The 20651-nt window shown below is 52.5% G+C and overlaps 1 protein-coding gene across 1 annotated transcript in view; it reads left to right on the top strand.

Annotated features, from left to right (window-relative positions):
- SCHIP1 (schwannomin interacting protein 1) overlaps positions 1 to 20423 on the top strand; it is an 86006-nt gene extending 65583 nt beyond the window's left edge. Inside the window, exons 6-11 of the mRNA XM_066556254.1 lie at positions 13425 to 13543; positions 15602 to 15719; positions 16409 to 16606; positions 17150 to 17273; positions 17515 to 17608; positions 19810 to 20423. Coding sequence (XP_066412351.1) covers positions 13425 to 13543; positions 15602 to 15719; positions 16409 to 16606; positions 17150 to 17273; positions 17515 to 17608; positions 19810 to 19861 — 705 coding nt within the window. The 3' untranslated portion in view covers positions 19862 to 20423. The remainder of the gene's footprint in view (positions 1 to 13424; positions 13544 to 15601; positions 15720 to 16408; positions 16607 to 17149; positions 17274 to 17514; positions 17609 to 19809) is intronic.
- The last annotated feature ends 228 nt before the right edge of the window (positions 20424 to 20651 follow it).

The following is a 20651-nucleotide window of genomic DNA, read 5'->3' as shown; positions in this document are numbered from 1 at the left end:
CTTCCTGGCCTTTCCCACCTGTGGAGCAAATCCAGAGGTCAAGGATAATTCCTGGCCTTTCCCACCTCCTTCCTGGCCTTTTCCACCTGTGGAGCAAATCCAGAGGTCAGGGGTAATTCCTGGCCTTTCCCACCTCCATGTCCTGGGAACAGGTGGCTCTGCTGCAGCAGGTGAACCTGGCTCTCTCTGGGATTATTTTTCCAAAAGGAGAAATTTCTGATTCCTGGGGGGATCCACTCCAGCCCTGGGAATGGGGAGGTTGGCACCAAGCTTGGGGTCAGCACTGGACCTTCCCCATTCCCAGCAGTGAATCCTTGCTGGGCTCAGACCTCACCTCCTCGAAATTCCCTTTTAAGCACTTCTGATCCAGCTTTAGGAATTGTCCCACTGAAAATGGAGCCTGTGTGGTACCATTGAGGGAGAGGGATTGGGAGTTTTCCTTGTGATGCACAGAATAAATGGAATTTGAGTTTATGTAATGCGTGGAGCCACTTTTAGCTTGCCACAGATCCTTCTCCACACAAAGCCAAGGTTATGCAGCAGATTGCAGAGTGGGGATGGTTTATTTGGATGACTTTTTATTTTGATGTCTGCATGAATGGGATTCTCTGCAGATCCAGGAAAAACCAAGGATGACTTCATGCTGTCTTAAAAATTTATGCAGAATATATTAATTTTTTTCTTTTTAAATGAAGTGTCTTTATTTTTTTTTTAAGCTCTACTGCTGCAGGGGAGAGAGAGCACTGGGGAGGAGGGTCTGGGGGTTCTCTCCATCCGTGCCCCAGCTGCACAGGGACTCCAGGGATTCTCCATCCATCCTCCCACAGCTGCTCCAGCCTGTCTGTGCTGGTGGGAAGCTGGGAGAGCTGGGACAGGCTGATGATGATCCCACAAAGGCCTTTTTCTTTTTTTCTAGAGGCACATCTGGTGTGGGGGAATCAAATCCGAGCTGCCCTGAGCAAGTGTTCCTGGATTTAGTCATGTGAATCCCTGAACAGCTGGGCCTAGGAGCAGGAGAAATCCTGTTTGGAAAGGAGGGAAGGAGGGCAGGATGGAATTTCTGCTGTTCCCTGCCTGGCCGGGAGTGCCTGGGGCATGGTGTGAGCCCAGCCTGTGACCCCATCATCGCTCTCTGGGTGTTTTGGTGCCCCTTGCATGAGCTGTGTCCAAACAAAAAAAGGTTTGAAGATGATATTTGGTGTGTCCTCACCCTCCAGCTGCGGCCAGGGCCAGACTCTTTAAATGAGGCTGTTGGAGTTCGTGTTGTGGTTGGAAAAGACCCCCAAGATCACCCAGTGCTCACTGAGCCACATTCCCCAGTGCATCAGGTTCATTCCCAGCCACCCATTTTTTGAACCTTTCCAGGGATGTGGCTCCCTGGGCAACCCCTTCCCGTGCTTAACCCACCCTTCAGTGCAGGAATGTTCCACATGCCCATCCTGGGCCTTTCCCCTGCTTTCCCTGCCCCAAACCCGGCCGGGGCCAGGTGGGCGCTGGGGCCGAGCTCCTCTCCCTCCCTGCCGGCTGCAGGAGGTAAAAATAACCGGGAATGTAGGGCACAGCCTCTGGCAGCAATTCCCGGGCGGGATTTCCGAGGCAGCGGGCACAAGGAAGGTGTCTGCAGCTGCTCTTTCAGGGCCGCCTGCTTTGGGGTGCCCCGGGGCCGCGCTCCATCCCCGGCCGGGCCGCTCCCGGGGGGCTCGGGGGCTGCGGCTGCGGCAGCGCCGCCGGGGCCGGGGGAGCCTCCCCGTGTCCAGGGGGGCTTGGAGGGATTTTTTCCCCCTCCTGGAGAGGAGCGCGGCCGCGGCGGCCCCGCCCGGAGCCCGGCGCGGAGCGGGCGGAGGCGGCCCCGGCCCGGCCCCCCCGCGCTCCCGGGGCCGCCGTGCGCAGGCGGAGCAGCGCGGCCGCATCCATCTTCCCGGGCTGCCTCCTGCTGCTGCTGCTGCTGCTGCTGCTGCTGCTGCTGCCTTCTCCCCATCCTCCTCCTCCCCAGCCTCCTCCTCCTCCTTCCCCGCCGGGGCCGCGGCGGCTGCGGGCGCTGCCGGCGGGGCGGCAGCGGCGGATGATGCACCGAGATGGTTCACCAGGAAAACTGCTCCTACCAGGTGAGGGGCGAGCGCGGCCTGGCCCCCAGCCCCGGGCAGCTCGGGCCAGCCCGGGGCCATCGCCCCCCGGAGCCAGCCCCGCTCTGTGCCGCCCCCGGGGCTGTGGCAGCGCGGGGCCGCCGCTTCGGGTTCGCCCCGAGCATCGCGGGGTTCGCACTGAGAATCCCGGGGTTCGCTCCGAGCATCCCGGGGTTCGCACCGAGCATCGCGGGGTTCGCACTGAGAATCCCGGGGTTCGCTCCGAGCATCCCGGGGTTCGCCCCGAGCATCCCGGGGTTCGCACCGAGCATCCCGGGGTTCGCACTGAGCATCCCGGGGTTCGCACTGAGAATCCCGGGGTTCGCTCCGAGCACCCCGGGGTTCGCCCCGAGCATCCCGGGGTTCGCCCCGAGCATCCCGGGGTTCGCACCGAGCATCGCGGGGTTCCCTCCGAGCATCCTGGGGTTCGCCCCGAGCATCGCGGGGTTCGCACCGAGCATCCCGGGGTTCGCACCGCGCATCCTGGGGTTCCCTCCGAGCATCCTGGGGTTCGCCCCGAGCATCCCGGAGTTCGCCCCGAGCATCCTGGGGTTCGCACCGAGCATCCTGGGGTTCGCACCGAGCATCCTGGGGTTCGCCCCGAGCATCCCGGGGCTCGGCAGGCAGAGCAGCCCCGGGGCTTTTGTGCTCGCCGTGTGATGTTGGGGGGCTCAGCGGGGCCGGGGATGCCCGCATCCCTCTGTCTGCATCCCAGTGCATTCCTGCCGGGATAAAAGCGCTCCCTGGGAGTGAGAGAGCCGCGGGATGGCAGTCCCGGAGCTGCCGCAGCGCAGGGATGTCTTTTTTAGAGCATTTCCTGCGCTTCCCACGTTCTTGCGAGCGCAGGATGGTGATTCACGGGCTGCGGGCTGCTCCCGGTTCCGCAGGAAGCGGCGATGGCCGTGTTCGGGAGCAGGCAGCCCGGCCGCCCCCAGCCCCGGCGGTCCCCGGCTTTGGGGGGTGATTTCAGGGGGGAGCTGGGAGCTGGGCTGGGCTTGGGGCTTCATTTCTCTCTACAGAGAGGAGAGGTGAGAGGATGGGTGCTGTGGGTGCACCTGCACGGGAAGCGGCTCTCTGGGGGCTCCATGGCTCAGCTAGGGGCTCCATGGCACATTTAGGGGCTCTTAGGGGCTCCATGGCACATTTAGGGGCTCCATGGCACATTTAGGGGCTCCATGGCTCAGTTAGGGGCTCCATGGCACATTTAGGGGCTCCATGGCTCAGTTAGGGGCTCCATGGCTCAGTTAGGGGCTCCATGGCTCAGCTAGGAGCTCGATGGCACATTTAGGGGCTCGATGACACAGCTAGGAGCTCGATGGCACATTTAGGGTCTCGATGGCTCTGTTAGGGGCTCCATGGCACATTTAGGGGCTCGATGGCTCAGCTAGGGGCTCGATGGCACATTTAAGGGCTCGATGGCACCGGCAGATTATCAAATGCACCAACACCTGTCCCTCTGGCTCGGCGATGCTGAGGAATGCCTTTGCCTGCGTGCAGTGTTTTGGAAAACCCCCATTCCCAAACATCCCCAGAGCCGGACCCTCAGCAAGCAGGCCTTGCCCAGGCCAGCGCCCCTTCCTTGTTTTCCCTCCATTCCCGTGTTTCATTCCAACTTCAGGCCGTGTTTTTTGAGAAAATATCTCAGATGCAAAATATCTCACCGAGGGAAAAGATACGAAACAGAGAGGAGCTGAAAAGATTTTTCATCGGACTATTTTCAGTCTAGCAATTCTGGAAGTGAATTTCTATTTTTAACCTCTTTGGAAAAAATATCCTGGGGGTTTTTTCGTGTTTTTTTGTTTTGTTTTGTTTTTTTTTTTTCCCCGGCCTTTTGATTTCCCTGCAGCTCGGAGCCTGTTGCTCTGGACAGCCGGGATAAATGGTGCCATTGTTTGGGAGCAGCGGATGTTTTCCCAGCATACTCAGGAACGCACGGGTTAAAGGTTGGGCATTGTTTCCCGGCTGGGAGGGCTCCGGGGGGTGGGATAATGATGGTGATGATGATGATGATGATGGTGATGATGATGCCGAGCTGCGGCACGGGCCTGGCCAAAATCCCTGGGTGTTACTGCGCCAGCGCTGCCGCCTTTCCCTGCTCCCATCCCCTGCTTGTTATGGATTGGTTCCTCTCCTGCAAACCCATAAATATTAGAGGGAAACCAGCCAGAAACCACCCAAATCCTAAGGAAAAAAAATCCCGGGAAACATCTTTTCAATGGAAGTGTGTTTCCAAAGCTTCCTGGGGTGCTGCAGAGATTAAAAGCGACCCCAGCCCCCTCCCAGCCCCATTAACCCAAGGCCGAGCTTTAATCCTTTTGTGGACAGCAATCCCGGGCTTTGGGATCACAGCAGTGATGGGATTTCCGTGGCTGCCCAGGGGAGGGGGTGGCTGTGTTTGCTCTGCTCTCCTCCTTCCCCACACCCCTTTTTTTGGAGCTGTAAAAGAAACCAAAAATAAATCAAAGAGAGGAACAAGTCAGCACTTGGGAAAACTGAAAAATGGGTTTGTTTTGGAGAATTGCAGCAGGAAAACTCTGACATGCCCAGGTCATGGCCGGGCCACCAAATCCATGGCAGGGAGGGAGCTGGGATGGGCAGGTGCTGAGGAAGAGGAGGATATTCCTGAAATCCCTGGTTCCTGTCAGTGCTGGGCTGGCCAGTGCAGGTGGCCCTGGGCTCTCCTGGGGTTTGGATGGGGCTGTCAGGGGAATTTAGGGTGGATTTAGGTGGCTCTTCCATGGTGTGGATCTGCCATCTTTTCCATGGATGCATCCTGGAATCAGGCTGGAGGCTGCCACTCTCAGTGCTGGGGGTTTCTCTCTTAATTATGCTTCTTTTCTTATTTATTCCAATTTATTTCCCTATACCAAACATTTTATTCAGGGCTCCGTAATTCCTCCTGCAGTCTGACTAGGAAAACCCTGGCTGAGTGGTGTTTTGTGAGCTCCTGAGCCCACATGGAATAAAAATCCAGCGTGCAAATCCGGGCTTCAGCCCAGAAATAAAGGTTTTATTCTGCTGGGTGGTTCAGCTGGGCTTTACTGGCCCTCAGCCTCAGCCAGGCCTTCAGTTTGCTTGGTAAATCTGTATTTTCAGCAGGACCTGGCAGCTCCACAGAGCAGTGCTGGGCTCCTCAGCCTCCTCCTGGTTTGATCCACGTTTGTTACCATTGCTGTACATGTGGGTGATGTGTGTGAATCACGGATTGTTGAATTTCTGATGAAGAGCAGAGAACTGAGGGGCACCCAGTGCCCGTGCCTGAGGCAGGAGCCTCCTGGTTGCCCCTGGGAACAGGATTTGGCTCCGTGCTCTGGCACCAGGCAGGGCTGAGCTATCTGCTGGCACCAGAGCTCTGGAGATGGTTCCAGGCTCCACACGTGCCAGGAAAATTAAAAAGAAAAGGAGACCTGAGGAGAAAAGAGATTTTATTGGCTTAGAGATCATCTCTGAGGTGGGGCAGTGGTGGAGCCTGGTGGGTTTTTCAGGGATGTGGGATGTGTCCAGGTGTTGGGGTTGACTTTATCTGGCTGTTTCTGAGAGGGATCTGTTGGCAAACCCTGTGCCAGGGAGGTGCTGGTGCCACTTTGGATCAGGCTGGAAGGGCCAGGGATGAACCAGGCAGGCCTGGATGCCCCCCACCCCTCCCAGGATCCCAGAGAACCCCAGAATTAGCCATAAAATTCACAAAATAATTGGAGACTTCATGAGGTTTCTTCAGTTCGGTCTCAGGAGGGGTTTGGAGGCTCCAGAAATCAGCTGATATCATATTTTTCTTTAAAGTGAGTGCAAATTCTGGTGGCAAAATACAACTCCAAGGGACAGGCCTTGGGGAAAACCTCAAATTCCATGAAAATCCAGTGTGGAGAAGCTGGAGAGCTGCTGGCCTGGCCCCTTCCCATGGAGAATGCTGCAGGCTGGCACAGCTGAGGAGGCTCCCTGGCACTGCCCCACGTCCCACAGCAGTGACAATGGAGCAGAGCCTTTGTCAGGGAGCTCTGGGGCCTTGTTCAGACAGGGATCCCAAGAAAAGGCTCTGCCAAGAGCTGGGAAAGCACGTGGGGTGTGCTGATGCTCAGGGAAGCAGCACCACAGGGAGGCCTTGGGCTCAGCCCATCCCTCAGTTTTACCAACTTGCAAGAGCCTTGTGCTGGGAAGGGACTGCTGGGGGAGAGGTTTATTCCAGCACTTGCAATAAAATGGAGGTTTTGTGGCATGGAATCACAGAATGATAGAATAATTTGGGTTGGAAGAGACCTTAAAGCTCATCCTGGTGGGCAGGGACTCCTCTCACTATCACAGGTTGTTCCAAGCCCCATCCAAACTGGCCTTGGGCACTTCCAGGGATCCAGGAGCAGCCACAGCTGCTCTGGAAATCCATTCCAGGGCCTCCCCACCCTCCTAGGCAGGAATTCCTTCCCAATATCCCACCCATCCCTGCCTTCTTCCAGTTTAAAACCATTTCCCCTGGTTCTGTCACTCCATCCTCTCGTAAAGAATCTCTCCCTGATAGTTCTGGCATCTTGACATTCCAAGATCCTGGAATTTACCTCAATCCCTGAGTGCTCCATGCCCATGAATTTGGCACCTTGGAGAGCTTTCCTTGAACTCTGCTGGGAATTCATTCAGGGGTTCCTCTCCTGCCTTGGGATCCAGGGTGTTTGGGAGCTGATCCCAGCAGGAAGGGGGAATTCCTCCCCTCTGGAGCACACCCCAGCCCTGAGGGGGGTTTCACTGGCTCCAGCAATGCTTTTAAGCTCAGGAAAGGGGAATTTTGCTGCTTTCTTGTCCTGGAGCCACGGGGGCGTGTTCCAAGCACCCCACACTCACTGTGCCCTATATCCTGGCCTCACTCAGGGATGATTCCCACCCTTCCATGCCCATCCTGGTGTTCTGGCAGGGCTGGCTCTGTGTGCTCCCATCCCAGGGACCCCTCAGAATCTGAGCTGCTCCAGAGTTTTGCTGCTCTGAGCTTTCCCTCACTGCTGGAAAAAGGAAATCAGGCTCTTCCCCCTTTGGAGGGAGTGGGATCTGCATTCCTAGGGCACATGGAGCCTTTTTGGGATGTTCCAAGCAGAGGCACAATGGTGGCTGTGGGCTCAGCCCATGGGGAAGGGCTGAACACCAAAGGGTTTGGTCCCTGTGCTGAGAGAATCCCAAAATCCATTTCCCTTTTGATATCCCAGTTTAAATGGGCCTTTCCCAGCCCATCCCAAGGGAGCAGGTCCTGGCATTGAGCAGAGCCCCAGATGTGCCCCCAGCTGTGGCTCCAGGGGCTCCCAGCTGTGCTGCTCAGCCGGGTTTGGGGCTTCTCCCGTGGCCTTGGTGCAGGGTTTGCCCTGGAGACTGGGATCAGCTCTGTGGGATCAGCTCGGGGAATGAGCAGGGCAGAGGTGACGGAAAGCTGGCACAGGGGATAAAATACCCTAAAAACTGCGGCTGGCAAGGCTGCAGTACATTTATTCCTATTTCTATTTTTAGGGCTGTGTCACTTCCTGCCCTTTTGTAGCTTTGGGGTCACTTAGCAGGGGTGGGCTCGGCCGGGGAGGGGACACGGGGACATCCCCGATGGCGAGCACAGGGCACTGCAGGACTGTCACACACCGGGAGGGGACGGTGACAAACCCCAGCCCCTGCCCCTGCTCCTGGCCGCGCATCCTTCCCCTGGGGCTGAGCCGTGATTTCTTTGTTTATTTGGGGCTTATTGTGTCAGGATCCGTCCTCAGCTGGGAGAGGAAGTGGATTTAGCAACAGCAGGAAAGGACACAATGAGTCAGCGGTGGAGGGAAACTGAAAATAAGGAAATATCCACAGGACGACTTTGTTTCATTTGGGAATTACAGTTGCGAAGCACCCTCCAGGGACAAGAATGGAATTAAACATTTATTATTGCTGGTTTTGCCTTGAAAGTTCTGAGTAGATTCATGCTGGGATGCATCACTTGGGTGTTGTTAGAGTTGGGAATTTACCTGGAATTTGCATTGGGGCTGGAATGGCGTCAGCATGGCTTGGACATCTCGTTAAACATCATAGGGCAACTAAAATTATTTATCTACAGTTGTGTTGCACCAGAAATCAGGATTTTTCTTGCTGCTGTGCTGGGTTTTGGGGAGAAATTGTGGCATAATTCCATTTTCCTAAGGATTCCTTTTGGGAATTCCTGCCCTGAGCGTGAGCTCTGCTCTCCCTGCAGCTGATCCAGACAAACCTTTCTGGCTGGGATGGGATTTGTGTGGCAGGGGGTTGGTGGTGGCCTGAAAAGCCTGAATCTCCAGGCAGGAGAATGGAAGCTCCAGGTTTGTGGTCTCTGAGTTCCCCCCGGAGCCAGGGATGGAATTTTGGGGATCCCCAGGCTCTCCACTCCCACAGGATGGGGAGCAGGGTTAGGCTGGGTGCCTCTGATGCTCAATTCCAATAAACGTAGGAATTTTTGAACCTGGAAAAGCTGAATTAGCTGGGGAACAGCTCCGTGGGGTCCTTGCTGGTGATGGGTTTTGCATGGAGTAAAAATTCCAGCTGGTGCTTCCCATCTGTGGGATGTGAATCCCTGTGGTGGATCCTGGGAATTCCCTGGGATAACTTCCCTGGGGAAAGGCCCCAGGAAGGAAGGAGGAAGCCCCTTGCTCCCGGCCCGGCAGCACGGCCAGCCTGGCATTTTGACATCAGACACCGGCATTTTTCCTGCCCTTGTGCAGCCGCTGGAGCTCGGGGTTATTTTTATCCGGCGCTGGCAGCGGCTGGAGGAGGACGCGGATTCCCAGCTCCTCTCCCTGGGGCTCACTGCCTTTATTTGGGAAAAGCAAGGTGCTGGGAGAGCGGAGAGGTGCAGGAAGAGCATCCCGGCCGGGAGCGAGCCCCCCGTGCCCGGGGCAGCTGGGAGATGTGCGGCCGGCAGCGGGGCCCATGCAGCAGCGGGAGCTGCGGGAGCCGGGAGCGGGGCAGATGAGCCGGGAGCGGGATGATGGAATGGGTGACGTCATCAGGAAAGCATCCCCGCCGCCCGCCGAGGGCAGCTATAAAAAGGTAAAGGGACAAAAAGGGACAGAAAGGAGCCTTTGTGTGCCACGAAGCTGCGGGAATGCTGCCCGCATCCCCCCCGGGCCGGTGGGATTCGGGGGGTTGGAGCAGGGAGAATCCGCGGTTTGTAAAGTGCTGGCACAGGGCAAACCTCCCTCCTTCCTCCTTTCCTCATCTCCTGGTGCTAAAATAGCAGGGGAAGCTTCCAGAGGCGTTCTCCTACCTGGAAACCCCCGGGGCTTTAAGGCATTTTGTGACCTGGATCAAAAAGTTTTGACTTGGGTTTGCATTTACCCCAGGAAGAAAAAAGGAGATAAACGCACATTTTGTGTGATCTGTGTTGTTTGTAAATCCCAGAACAGCCCTTGTGCAGTGCAGAGATAAAATGAGACGCTGCCTGTGGCTCTGGGGCTTTAAATATAGGCCTGGGCTGGGCTGGGAATGACAGAGCCTGGCAAAAATAGCCCTGGTGGCCTGGCCGAGTGTCCCAGTGCTCCTGCTGGTGTCCCAGTGCTCCTGCTGGTGTCCCAGTGCTCCTGCTGGTGTCCCAGTGTTCCTGCCGAGTGTCCCAGTGCTCCTGCTGGGTGTCCCAGTGCTCCTGCTGGTGTCCCAGTGCTCCTGCTGGTGTCCCAGTGCTCCTGCAGGGTGTCCCAGTGCTCCTGCTGGGTGTCCCAGTGCTCCTGCTGGTGTCCCAGTGCTCCTGCTGCTGTCCCAGTGCTCCTGTTGGTGTCCCAGTGTTCCTGCTGGTGTCCCAGTGTTCCTGCTGGGTGTCCCAGTGCTCCTGCTGGTGTCCCAGTGTTCCTGTTGGTGTCCCAGTGCTCCTGTTGGTGTCCCAGTGTTCCTGTTGGTGTCCCAGTGTTCCTGCCGAGTGTCCCAGTGCTCCTGCTGGGTGTCCCAGTGCTCCTGCTGGGTGTCCCAGTGCTCCTGTTGGTGTCCCAGTGCTCCTGCTGGTGTCCCAGTGCTCCTGCAGGGTGTCCCAGTGCTCCTGCTGGGTGTCCCAGTGCTCCTGTTGGTGTCCCAGTGTTCCTGCTGGTGTCCCAGTGCTCCTGAAGTGTTTGGAGTCAGAGGATGGGTGGGAGGGGATTCTCTCCTCTGCTCCCCTCTCCTGCAGGGCTGGGATGGGCAGGGCAGGATGGGGATGGGATTCTGCCAGGGCAGGATGTGGAGCTGCTGGAGAGAGGCCAGAACGGAGCTGCTGCAGGGCTGGAGCCCCTCTGGAGCCAGGCTGGGGCACCTGGGGGGGCTCACCTGGAGAGGAGAAGCTCCAGGGAGAGCTCAGAGCCCCTGGCAGGGCCTGAAGGGGCTCCAGGAGAGCTGCAGAGGGACTGGGGACAAGGATGGAGGGACAGGAGCCAGGGAATGGCTCCCAGTGCCAGAGGGCAGGGATGGGTGGGAGACTGGGAATTGGGAATTGTTCCCTGGGAGGGTGAAGGATGGAATTCCCAGGGAGGCTGTGGCTCCTGGATCCCTGGCAGTGCCAAGGCCAGGCTGGACACTGGGCTTGGAGCACCTGGGGCACTGGGAGGTGTCCCTGCCATGGGAATGGGGTGAGCTCTGAGGTCCCCTCCTGAGGCCCATCCCAAAGCAGGATTATCCCAGGACTGTGTGCCACCTGTCCCTGCTCCCTGGAGCAGCCCCAGCCAGGCCTGAGCTGTGTTCCCCTCCCAGGCTCCAGCCCAGGCACTGCTGCCCTTCCCACAGGGAAGGTCGAGGGGAAGAAGGAAAATCCGCCCCAGATTGTTTTGTTCTCCCCTTAAAAATCAAAAGCAGCTCTTTGTTTAAAATCATTGTGAGAACTGAATTGTGCTCAGCTCTGCACAGAGAAGAAACACTTTTGTTTTTTGGGTCAGTGCCAAAATACACATTTAAATACCACGGGGTTATGTTTTCCTTGGAGTTACCTTTGCATTTTGAGGATTTGACCCATTATTCCTTCTATACCAAGTCAGAATATTTCACAGTCAAAACCCACCTTGCTGTTTCCCTTCTCCATTTATATTTTTTCATACCCAGCTCTGGATTTTGAGTGCAGCTGTCAGGTAATTTATCCAAAGCCTAAAGTCCAGTTCCCTCAGGTATATTTTATTTCTTACTAACTACTCCCCATTTTATAATAACAAATAGGACTCTGGATTTCTTTATGGTCGTTAGCCTGGGCCTGCCTTGGAAAATGGGATATTCCCAGCTCAGTCCTGGGAGCAGAGTTACTGAGAATCCTCATTAATGACCTGCTGGAGAAAACAAATTGCACGATGATTAAATGTACAGATGTCAGCCTGGGAGCAGTGGGAAACAGCAGCATTAAAACAGATCTGGAGAGACAGATCCGTCAGCAAGGAGGAGAAATGTCCAACCCTGCCTGGATTTTAATGGGAAAGGAGCAGCTTTTGGTGCCCACAGAGGAGGTGGGGATGCTCTGGGAGGGAGAGGTCCCAGCTGGAATGGAGGTGGGGATGGGCTGTGGGCTGGATTTCAGCTGCAGCACAAGGAAAATCAGATTTAGATGGGAAGATGTGGGAGAGGATCCTCTGAGCTGGGAAAGGGGAAATTTCCAGGACGTGATGGAATATTGGTGCAGTGGCACAGCCAAGGGCACCCTGAGATGGGCAGCACAAGGAGCTGGCACCAACCTCCCTCCTTCTGCTTTCAGTTCATTAAAAAATGATTTTCACTCATTTCTCCTTATTTTTTTCCCCCGTTCTGCCCTCCCCAGCAGGGCTGGCTATTTTTAATCCTAAATCTGTCTCCGTGTGATTGAGGTATTGATTATTGAAACCTAAAAACACAATGGTCTGGGTAAAACTTCAGGAACCTGGAGCTCAGCCCAAAAACTTGGTACTGCTTGGTGTCGTGGGGTTTATTTTTGTTGTTTTAAGGATTTGAAATAAAAGGAGTTCAGTTATAAATGAATTATTTTGGTAAGGGATTGACAATTTAATGGGCAGGGTAATAATGTGTATAATCAGCACTGGAGCTGGAATTAAATCATTTGTTATTTCAGGTGAATAATTTGCATTTTGTCACATTTCCTTGTACAAAAAAGTGATTTATTTTTCCTGAGGTGGGATATGGGAAGCACAATTCCATGAATTAACCCCATGGAAGCCGCCCAGCCTTGCCTGCCCTATTTCTTTTTGTTGTGTTTTCTGGATTGGGTATTAAGTGTTATTTTATAATTAAATGTTTGAGGCTTTCCAAGTGTTCCTTCCATCAATAACTTCCTGAATTTGTTGTCAGTGTTGGCACGTGACCCATTAGTGACAGACACTGGGGGAGGTTTTGAATCTGGAGATTTGCATTTATTGCACATTGATTGCACAGTTATTGATCAGGGATTCATTGCAAATTGTTTTGTTGATTGCTATTTTAAAACTCCTGTACTTATATTTATATTTATGTTTATGGCTGTGCTTGTGTTTGTGGTTATATTTATATTTATAATTATACTTGTATTTGTGTTTCTATTTATAAATAGCAATACATTTTTAAACCCAGTGATAATTTGATGACAATGGTTCAAAATCCATTCCTGAGCACGCTGGCAGGAGAGGGATTTTGATGGGGTTGGAAGTTGCTCAGGGAAGTGGAAGATGCTGATGGAGGTGGCTGTGTGTGGATATAGGTACAGATATTGGGGAATATACCAGGATATATCCAGCAGTGAGTTTGGGGTGCAATCAGATGCCCTTTAAGGTCCTTTCCAACCCCAACCCAGACCAGGCTGGTTCCATGAGATGGGGATTCCCAGTGGGATGTGCTCTGTGGCTGACCCAGGTGTGGAATGCTTGGGAGATGCTGCACGTGCCGAGCTTGGTGGTGGGGCTGCTGGGACAGGTCTCCTTCCTGTGCCCTGGCCTGGCCAGAGCTTCATCCTTCCACGTGTCCCTCCTGGAACTTCATCCCTCCCTGTCCCTTCCCAGGGCTTCATCCTTCCATGTGTCCCTCCTGGAATTTCATCTCTTCCTGTCCCTTCCCAGATCTTCATACTTCCATGTGTCCCTCCTGGAACTTCATCCCTCCCTGTCCCTTCCCAGAGCTTCATCCTTCCATGTGTCCTTCCCAGAGCTTCGTCCTTCCACGTGTCCCTCCTGGAACTTCATCTCTTCCTGTCCCTTCCCAGATCTTCATACTTCCATGTGTCCCTTCCTAGAGCTTCATCCTTCCATGTGTTCTTCCTGGAACTTCATCTCTTCCTGTCCCTTCCCAGATCTTCATCCTTCCCTGTCCCTTCCCAGAGCCTGATCCCCGTGTCCCTCCCCCGAGCCTGACCCCTGTCCCTCCCTGCAGGCCCAGAAGAATGAGCGTGAGTCCATCAGGCAGAAGTTGGCTCTGGGCAGTTTCTTCGACGATGGCCCCGGGCTCTACACGAGCTGCAGCAAGAGCGGCAAGCCCAGCCTGTCCTCCCGGTAAGCCAGAGCCCAAATCCCCAGGGAAGGGGGAGATCTCTGCAGTGGGACACCCCAGGATCACCCCTCACACTGGGATTTAACCCTCACCTTTTCTCTTTAACAAAATTCCTGAATTTCCTGTGCTTGGAACATCTCCCAGATGCAACACTTGTGTGTTATGTGAACACTTGTAAATGAGGGGGGAAATTCTCATTTCACACTGGGTAGGAAGGTATTTGGATGTTGAGGGGATAAAGGGAACGAGGTGAAGTTTTCTGAGCTAGGTTTCCTTCAGGTTTTCATTTAGGATTTGGAACAGGGTGCCTGGAGAAGCTGTGGCTGCCCCTGGATCCCTGGCAGTGCCCAAGGCCAGGTCTGGAGCAGCCTGGGACAGTGGAAGGTGTCCCTGCCATGGCAGAGGTGGCACTGGATGAGCTTTAAGGTTCCTTCCAACCCAAACCATTTGGAAATTCCAATTTCCATTATTCTGGAATTGTGATTAATGATTGGAAAAGCAATTAATGTTCAGGAAGCACCAAAGGATGGACAAAATGAGCTTTAGTGTGGCTTCCCACATCCCCTCCACATCCATGAGCTCTGCTCTGGGCATGGCTCCATCCCTGGAGCTGCACACGGGTTCCTCCCTTGGATTTTTAAGGTTTTTGCATCAAATACAATGCAGAAAGTCCTTTTTGTGTTCAGCTGGAGCCCACAGTAGTGGGGAAGCCTCAAACACCGCCCATGCTGGGAGTGAAGCTCTACCTGTTGCCATGGGATGGGAGAAGAAAGGAGGCTTAGGGAGGCAGGAACCCAGGAGGAGTCCTGCTGTTCCAGAGGAGAGGTGCAGTTGTGGAATTAAATTGAGCTGTGGATCATTTAAAAGGGAAAACAGCTTTGCTGTCTGTAGTTACAGCTGAACCAGGAGCTGCTGTCTGGTAATTAGAGCAGGGCTCTAATTAACGCAGCTCATCAGGGTTTGGCAGCTATGCCCCCAGAAATTGCCAGCTGTGCCTGAAGGATTTGGTGGTTGTTAATATTTATAACCCAGGAAAAAGTATTCCCTGTTCCAGGACCTGCAGGAACATTTGCAGGATGTTATTCCCATGTTTTTGTATGGAATTGCAGAGTAGGATCATGGAATTCTGGGGTTGGAGGGGACCTTAAAGCTCATCCACTCCCTGTCCATGGGCAGGGACACTCCCACTATCCCAAACCTGTCCAACCTGGCCTGGAACATCTCCAGGGATCCAGGGGCAGCCACAGTTTCCTTGCCAGGATCTCACCACCTTCACTTGTTCATTAACAAGCAATCATTAATCCTGTTTATTTTGTGGTAATGGTAACTAATAAACCCCACATAAATAAATGGAAAATAGGAGTTTGCTGTTCCTAAGGAACAATACAAGCTCCCAGCACACTGGGAATGAGGAATAACAGGATTTGGGGGTTCTCCATCTCCAGCACGTGGGGATGGATTGGGGTCTCTCAGCTGGGCATTTCCTTTTTCTCAGCCTGCGGGATTCCCTGATCCTGCATCCAGAGAAAATCATTCCTGGGGAGGAGAATGTGGGTGGGGTTAATCAGTCCCAATCCAGCAGTGGAGCAGGAGGGCTGGAAAATACCAGAACGAACACTTGTGTTACAGGAGTGTCTTGGAAACAAACTGTGAATAAATAATTTCCACCAGTGACAAAATATTTCATAATATATATTATTATATATGCTATTTATATCTTTATACATTTATCTTAATTTTTTCATTCTTTATTTGTAAATAATTTTTGTGTCTTTTTATGGTAACATGTTCCACATCTTTTATTGCATTTTATAGATTTTATTTAATGTAATCAGTGCTGAATAAGCAAAAATAATAATGACATTCTGAAACAATGACCATAAAAAATGATCAGGAGTCCCTGCAGTGCGGGGGTAATTCTGCAGTTTATCGGTAGATGGTGGTAGAAGCCCTGTGACACTGAGCAGCTCCCAGTGCCACGCTGAGCTGGTCACCTGCTGAGCCGGTGGCACTGCCAGCCCCAGGGGACAGCGGTGTCACCTGTCCCTGTGCTCGCCCAGGTTACAGAGTGGGATGAACCTGCAGATCTGCTTTGTCAACGACAGCAGCAGCGACAAGGACAGCGACGGCGATGACAGCAAGACAGAGACCAGCCTGGACACGCCCTTGTCACCCATGGTGGGTCTGGCACCTCAGCCTGCAGCAGGACAGCCACAGGGATCCCTGGGGAGGCTGATCCTGTTAAAACAGCAACTGTAAACTCCAGAGCAGCATCCCCAGCCCTCAGTGTGAGATGCTGAGGGGCAGATAAGAAACCTCCCCTGTTGCTATAGACTTGATGCCTTCATTTGAACCTTTCCTTTCCTTTCCTTTCCTTTCCTTTCCTTTCCTTTCCTTTCCTTTCCTTTCCTTTCCTTTCCTTTCCTTTCCTTTCCTTTCCTTTCCTTTCCTTTCCTTTCCTTCCCTTCCCTTCCCTTCCCTTTCCCTTTCCCTTTCCCTTTCCCTTTCCCTTTCCCTTTCCCTTTCCCTTTCCCTTTCCCTTTCCCTTTCCCTTTCCCTTTCCCTTTCCCTTTCCCTTTCCCTTTCCCTTTCCCTTTCCCTTCCTTCTTTCCAGCATTCCTTTTTGAATATAACACCACAGCCCCAAGTGTTTCCCTGCACTTTAACCTTTCAACACCTTCTGATCTGCTGGGCTCCTCCTTCTCTGTAAAGCCAAGGAGGCCTAGCTGGGAATCACTCTGATTTTTAAAGATAATCCCGGGGATTAAGATAAGAAATAAATCCATGCCTTTCACAGTTTCTGTAGGGGAAAAAAAAAAAAGCACAAAAATAGGTCAAACTTTGCTGTGGCTTCTTTGCTTCCCCAGAGCAAGCAGAGCTCATCCTACTCGGACAGAGACACGACGGAGGAGGAGTCAGAGTCCCTGGATGACATGGATTTCCTCAGCAGGCAGAAGAAGCTCCAGGCTGAAGCCAAGATGGCCTTGGCTATGGCCAAGCCCATGGCCAAGATGCAGGTGGAGGTGGAGAAGCAGAACAGGAAGAAGTCGCCGGTAGCAGATCTCGTAAGTGGGGCTGAGGGTGAGCCCAGGGGTGACCCCAGCCCAGGACATCCACTCCTCTGGTGGCTCTGGCTCACGGCGGTGGTGGAGGTGGACAGGGGGGGTGGAGAAGGGGTTGGAAGGAGAAATGGGAGCAGGGAATGAGGTGCTGGAAGTTGGTGCTGCCTTGAGGCTGCTCATGCTCTGAGCTGGAGCCTGTTCATCCCATCTGGAGCACTCCTGCCCTGGCCTAGGGCTGTCACCACCACCCTCACCCCCAATTCCATCTGATAATTCCTGCTCCTGCTCCCCTGGGAGCCAATTCCATCTGATAATTCCTTCTCCTGCTCCACTGGGAGCCAATTCCATCAGATATTCCTGCTCCCCTGTGAGCCTTCAGCCCAGTTTTGTGCTGGTGGCTGGACTCCATTTGCTGGAGTCGTTGCTGCCTGTTTGTGAGGGGAAGATGCAAAACTGAGGGGACAAACTGCTCAGAACTAGAAATAACGGGAAGAAAACAGTAAAATATTGGAAGGAAGCAGTAAAATATTGAATATTTCTTTCCAGCTGCCACATATGCCTCATATAAGTGAATGCCTGATGAAGAGAAGTTTAAAACCCACTGACCTAAGGGACATGACCATCGGGCAGCTACAGGTGATAGTCAACGACCTGCACTCACAGATAGAAAGTAAGTGGCAATTACTGAATTATTCTGGGGTCTGCCTGCTTTAATTAAGAACATTTCTCTGGGATAAATATAACTGCTCCTCATGGAAAGGGCTGTCTGGCCTGGCCCAGCTGCCCAGGGCCAGACCGGAGTCACTATCCCTCAGGGATTTCAAGCCCTGTGGATGTGGCATTTTTGGGGGGACAATCCCCAGCTGGGGTCCCCAGGACACCCCAAACTCAGCCCCTTTCCCCTGGCTCAGGCTTGAACGAGGAGCTGGTGCAGCTGCTGCTGATCCGGGACGAGCTGCACACGGAGCAGGATGCCATGCTGGTGGACATCGAGGACCTCACCAGGTGAGGCAGGGACTGCTCTCCCTCACAGATCCCATTTTCCCTCACCAGCTGAGGCAGGGACTGCTCTCCCTCACAGATCCCATTTTCCCTCACCAGCTGAGGCAGGGACTGCTCTCCCTCACAGATCCCATTTTCCCTCACCAGCTGAGGCAGGGACTGCTCTCCCTCACAGATCCCATTTTCCCTCACCAGCTGAGGCAGGGACTGCTCTCCCTCACAGATCCCATTTTCCCTCACCAGCTGAGGCAGGGACTGCTCTCCCCTCACAGCTCCATTTTCCCTCACCAGCTGAGGCAGGGACTGCTCTCCCCTCACAGTTCCCATTTGCCCTCACCAGCTGAGGCAGGGACTGCTCTCCCCTCACAGCTTTCCCTCCCCAGGTGAGGCAGGGACTGCTCTCCCCTCACAGCTCCCATTTTCCCTCCCCAGCTGAGGCAGGGACTGCTCTCCCCTCACAGCTTTCCCTCAGCAGCTGAGGCAGGGACTGCTCTCCCCTCACAGCTTTCCCTCCCCAGGTGAGGCAGGGACTGCTCTCCCCTCACAGCTCCATTTTCCCTCAGCAGGTGAGGCAGGGACTGCTCTCCCCTCACAGCTCCATTTGCCCTCCCCAGCTGAGGCAGGGACTGCTCTCCCCTCACAGCTCCATTTTCCCTCAGCAGCTGAGGCAGGGACTGCTCTCCCCTCACAGCTTTCCCTCCCCAGGTGAGGCAGGGACTGCTCTCCCCTCACAGCTCCATTTTCCCTCAGCAGGTGAGGCAGGGACTGCTCTCCCCTCACAGCTCCATTTGCCCTCAGCAGGTGAGGCAGGGACTGCTCTCCCCTCACAGCTCCATTTGCCCTCACCAGCTGAGGCAGGGACTGCTCTCCCCTCACAGCTCCCCGTTTGCCAGCAGCAGTATCTGGGGCTTTTCCTCCCAGAATTTTGGGACTAAAGCTTTTCCCACCCAGGATTTTGGGATTAAAGTTTTTCCCACCCAGGATTTTGGGAAGGAATTGTTCCCTGGGATGGATTTTCCAGGCTGCCCCCTGGATCTCTGGAAGTGCCCAAGGCCAGCTTGGACTGGGCAGAGATCTGTCTTTGCCATTAGGAGGGCTGGACAAGGGGGAGAACTTTGGAATCACTTAAATATTAATATTTAACAATTATATATTTTATATAATGTATATTTAATATAAACATAATAATAATGATGATACAAATATTGATAATATAATAATATACAACATCATATAATGTATAAAATAATAAAAGTTTTAATAGAAATATAATAATATTCTATATTATAATAATATAATCTATTTTAAAATATTTTATATTAGAATATATTATATTATATTATATAATGTATATACAGTGTACATTATATTATTATAATATATAATTATATATAATATTTAATATATTATATATTATGTAATGTATTTTATATTGTGTTATATATAATATATAATATAGTTGTATTATATATAATATTATATATTGTATCAATAATACAATATAAATAAATAGATAAATGAATCAAAAAGCCTTGCAAGATATGGGCAGGTTCCCTTAAGGGCTCCATCTTCTGGCAGCAAGGCTCAAGAGACATTTTTGTTTGGGATAATTAGGGATTGGGTTTAGGAATATAAAATGCTCTCAAATATTCTGAATATTTCATTCAGAAATGCAAAGACTGGGGATGAAAGGAGCTGGGACAGAAGAAGCCCTGGGTAGTGTCAGCACACCAGGACTGTGATTCCAAACTGAAGAATTAGGGCTGGGAAAACAAATGAAGATCGGGGGAGAGGGTGAAGTTTGGGATGGGAGCTGGGCTGAGTCAGTGCCCCCACACGTCCTGGGTTCTCCTCCTTTCCTCTGAAGGTGCTTGGATTCCTCCCTGCAGCTCCTGGCAGTTTCAGAAATGGCAGTTTTGGGAATGCATGTGCTATATGGGGGCTTTGAGGTTGCCCCCTCTGTCATTTGGGGGTGAAGGTGTTTGCCATCCCTGTGGGAAGGGAGGGAAAATCCCAGGAGCCCCAAACCAAACCCCAAAGGGGCTCCCTTGGCCCTTCACCCACCCTCCTGCCAGGAGGAGATCCAGAAAAACTTGGTGTTTTTGAGGGGAAAACTCAATTGCCAGCTGGGAGCTGGAGCAGGGGGTTGGCTTTTCCAGCTTTTCCTTGGAAAACAGGGAATGACCTCCTCCTCCTGCCCCCAGGCACGCCGAGAGCCAGCAGAAGCACCTGGCAGAGAAAATGCCAGCCAAGTGAATCCCTCCTCCTGCCTCTGTCCTGTCCAGGGAATGAGTTCCAGTGTTGCTCATTGACCATGTCCCAAGCTTTCTGTCTGGTGATTGGCCTCTGCTTCTTAATTTATTTTCATTTTTTTACTCGTGCCACTAAATATCAGGCATTTTAATAATAATAATATTATTATTATTATTACAGAAACAAAGAGAATTGTACAGTACTTATAACATTATAAATCATGGGCGAGAAGAGAGGGTAGTTTAACTTTATTTTTTGGTCGTTTAGAGATTTTTTGGGTTGGATGATATTTTACCATTGACTACTTTTTTATTCCTCACTGTAGTTTTGAAATAAAGACCCTGTTCTTGACGGTGCTATACAAGTCAACAAAAAATCCATGCCTGCCTCGTAGTGACGTCGTAGCTTTCAGTAATCTGTACATTTTACTCAGTTCTCAGCATTTTGGGGAATGTTGACTACCTGACATTCATTTTAGGTGTGCTATTAACACTCGGTGGGGTGCAGAGAGTTGGAAGTTTTCTGTATAAAGCTGTAAAATAAAAATTACCACCATTGTTTCCTATGACACGTCTGTTTGTTGCCAAGGGGGTGGATTTGCTGGTGGATCCTCCAACTAAATGTGTGAAAAACCTTTTTTTTTTTTTTTTTGCCTTGCTGATCACATGAAACTGAGAAAAGAGAGGGGTTATGTAGTTTTATATTTATTTATAAATTCCTAATTCTGTTTCACCTGGATTCTTCTGTAACACTGAGCCCTGAATTTGTGATGGTTGGAAGCAGCAGACACACA

This window comes from Molothrus aeneus, chromosome 10 (assembly GCF_037042795.1).
Source record: "Molothrus aeneus isolate 106 chromosome 10, BPBGC_Maene_1.0, whole genome shotgun sequence".
NCBI classification, from domain to species: Eukaryota; Metazoa; Chordata; class Aves; order Passeriformes; family Icteridae; genus Molothrus; species Molothrus aeneus.
Note: the sequence above shows the minus strand (reverse complement) of the source record. Positions and strands in the feature narration are given on the sequence as shown.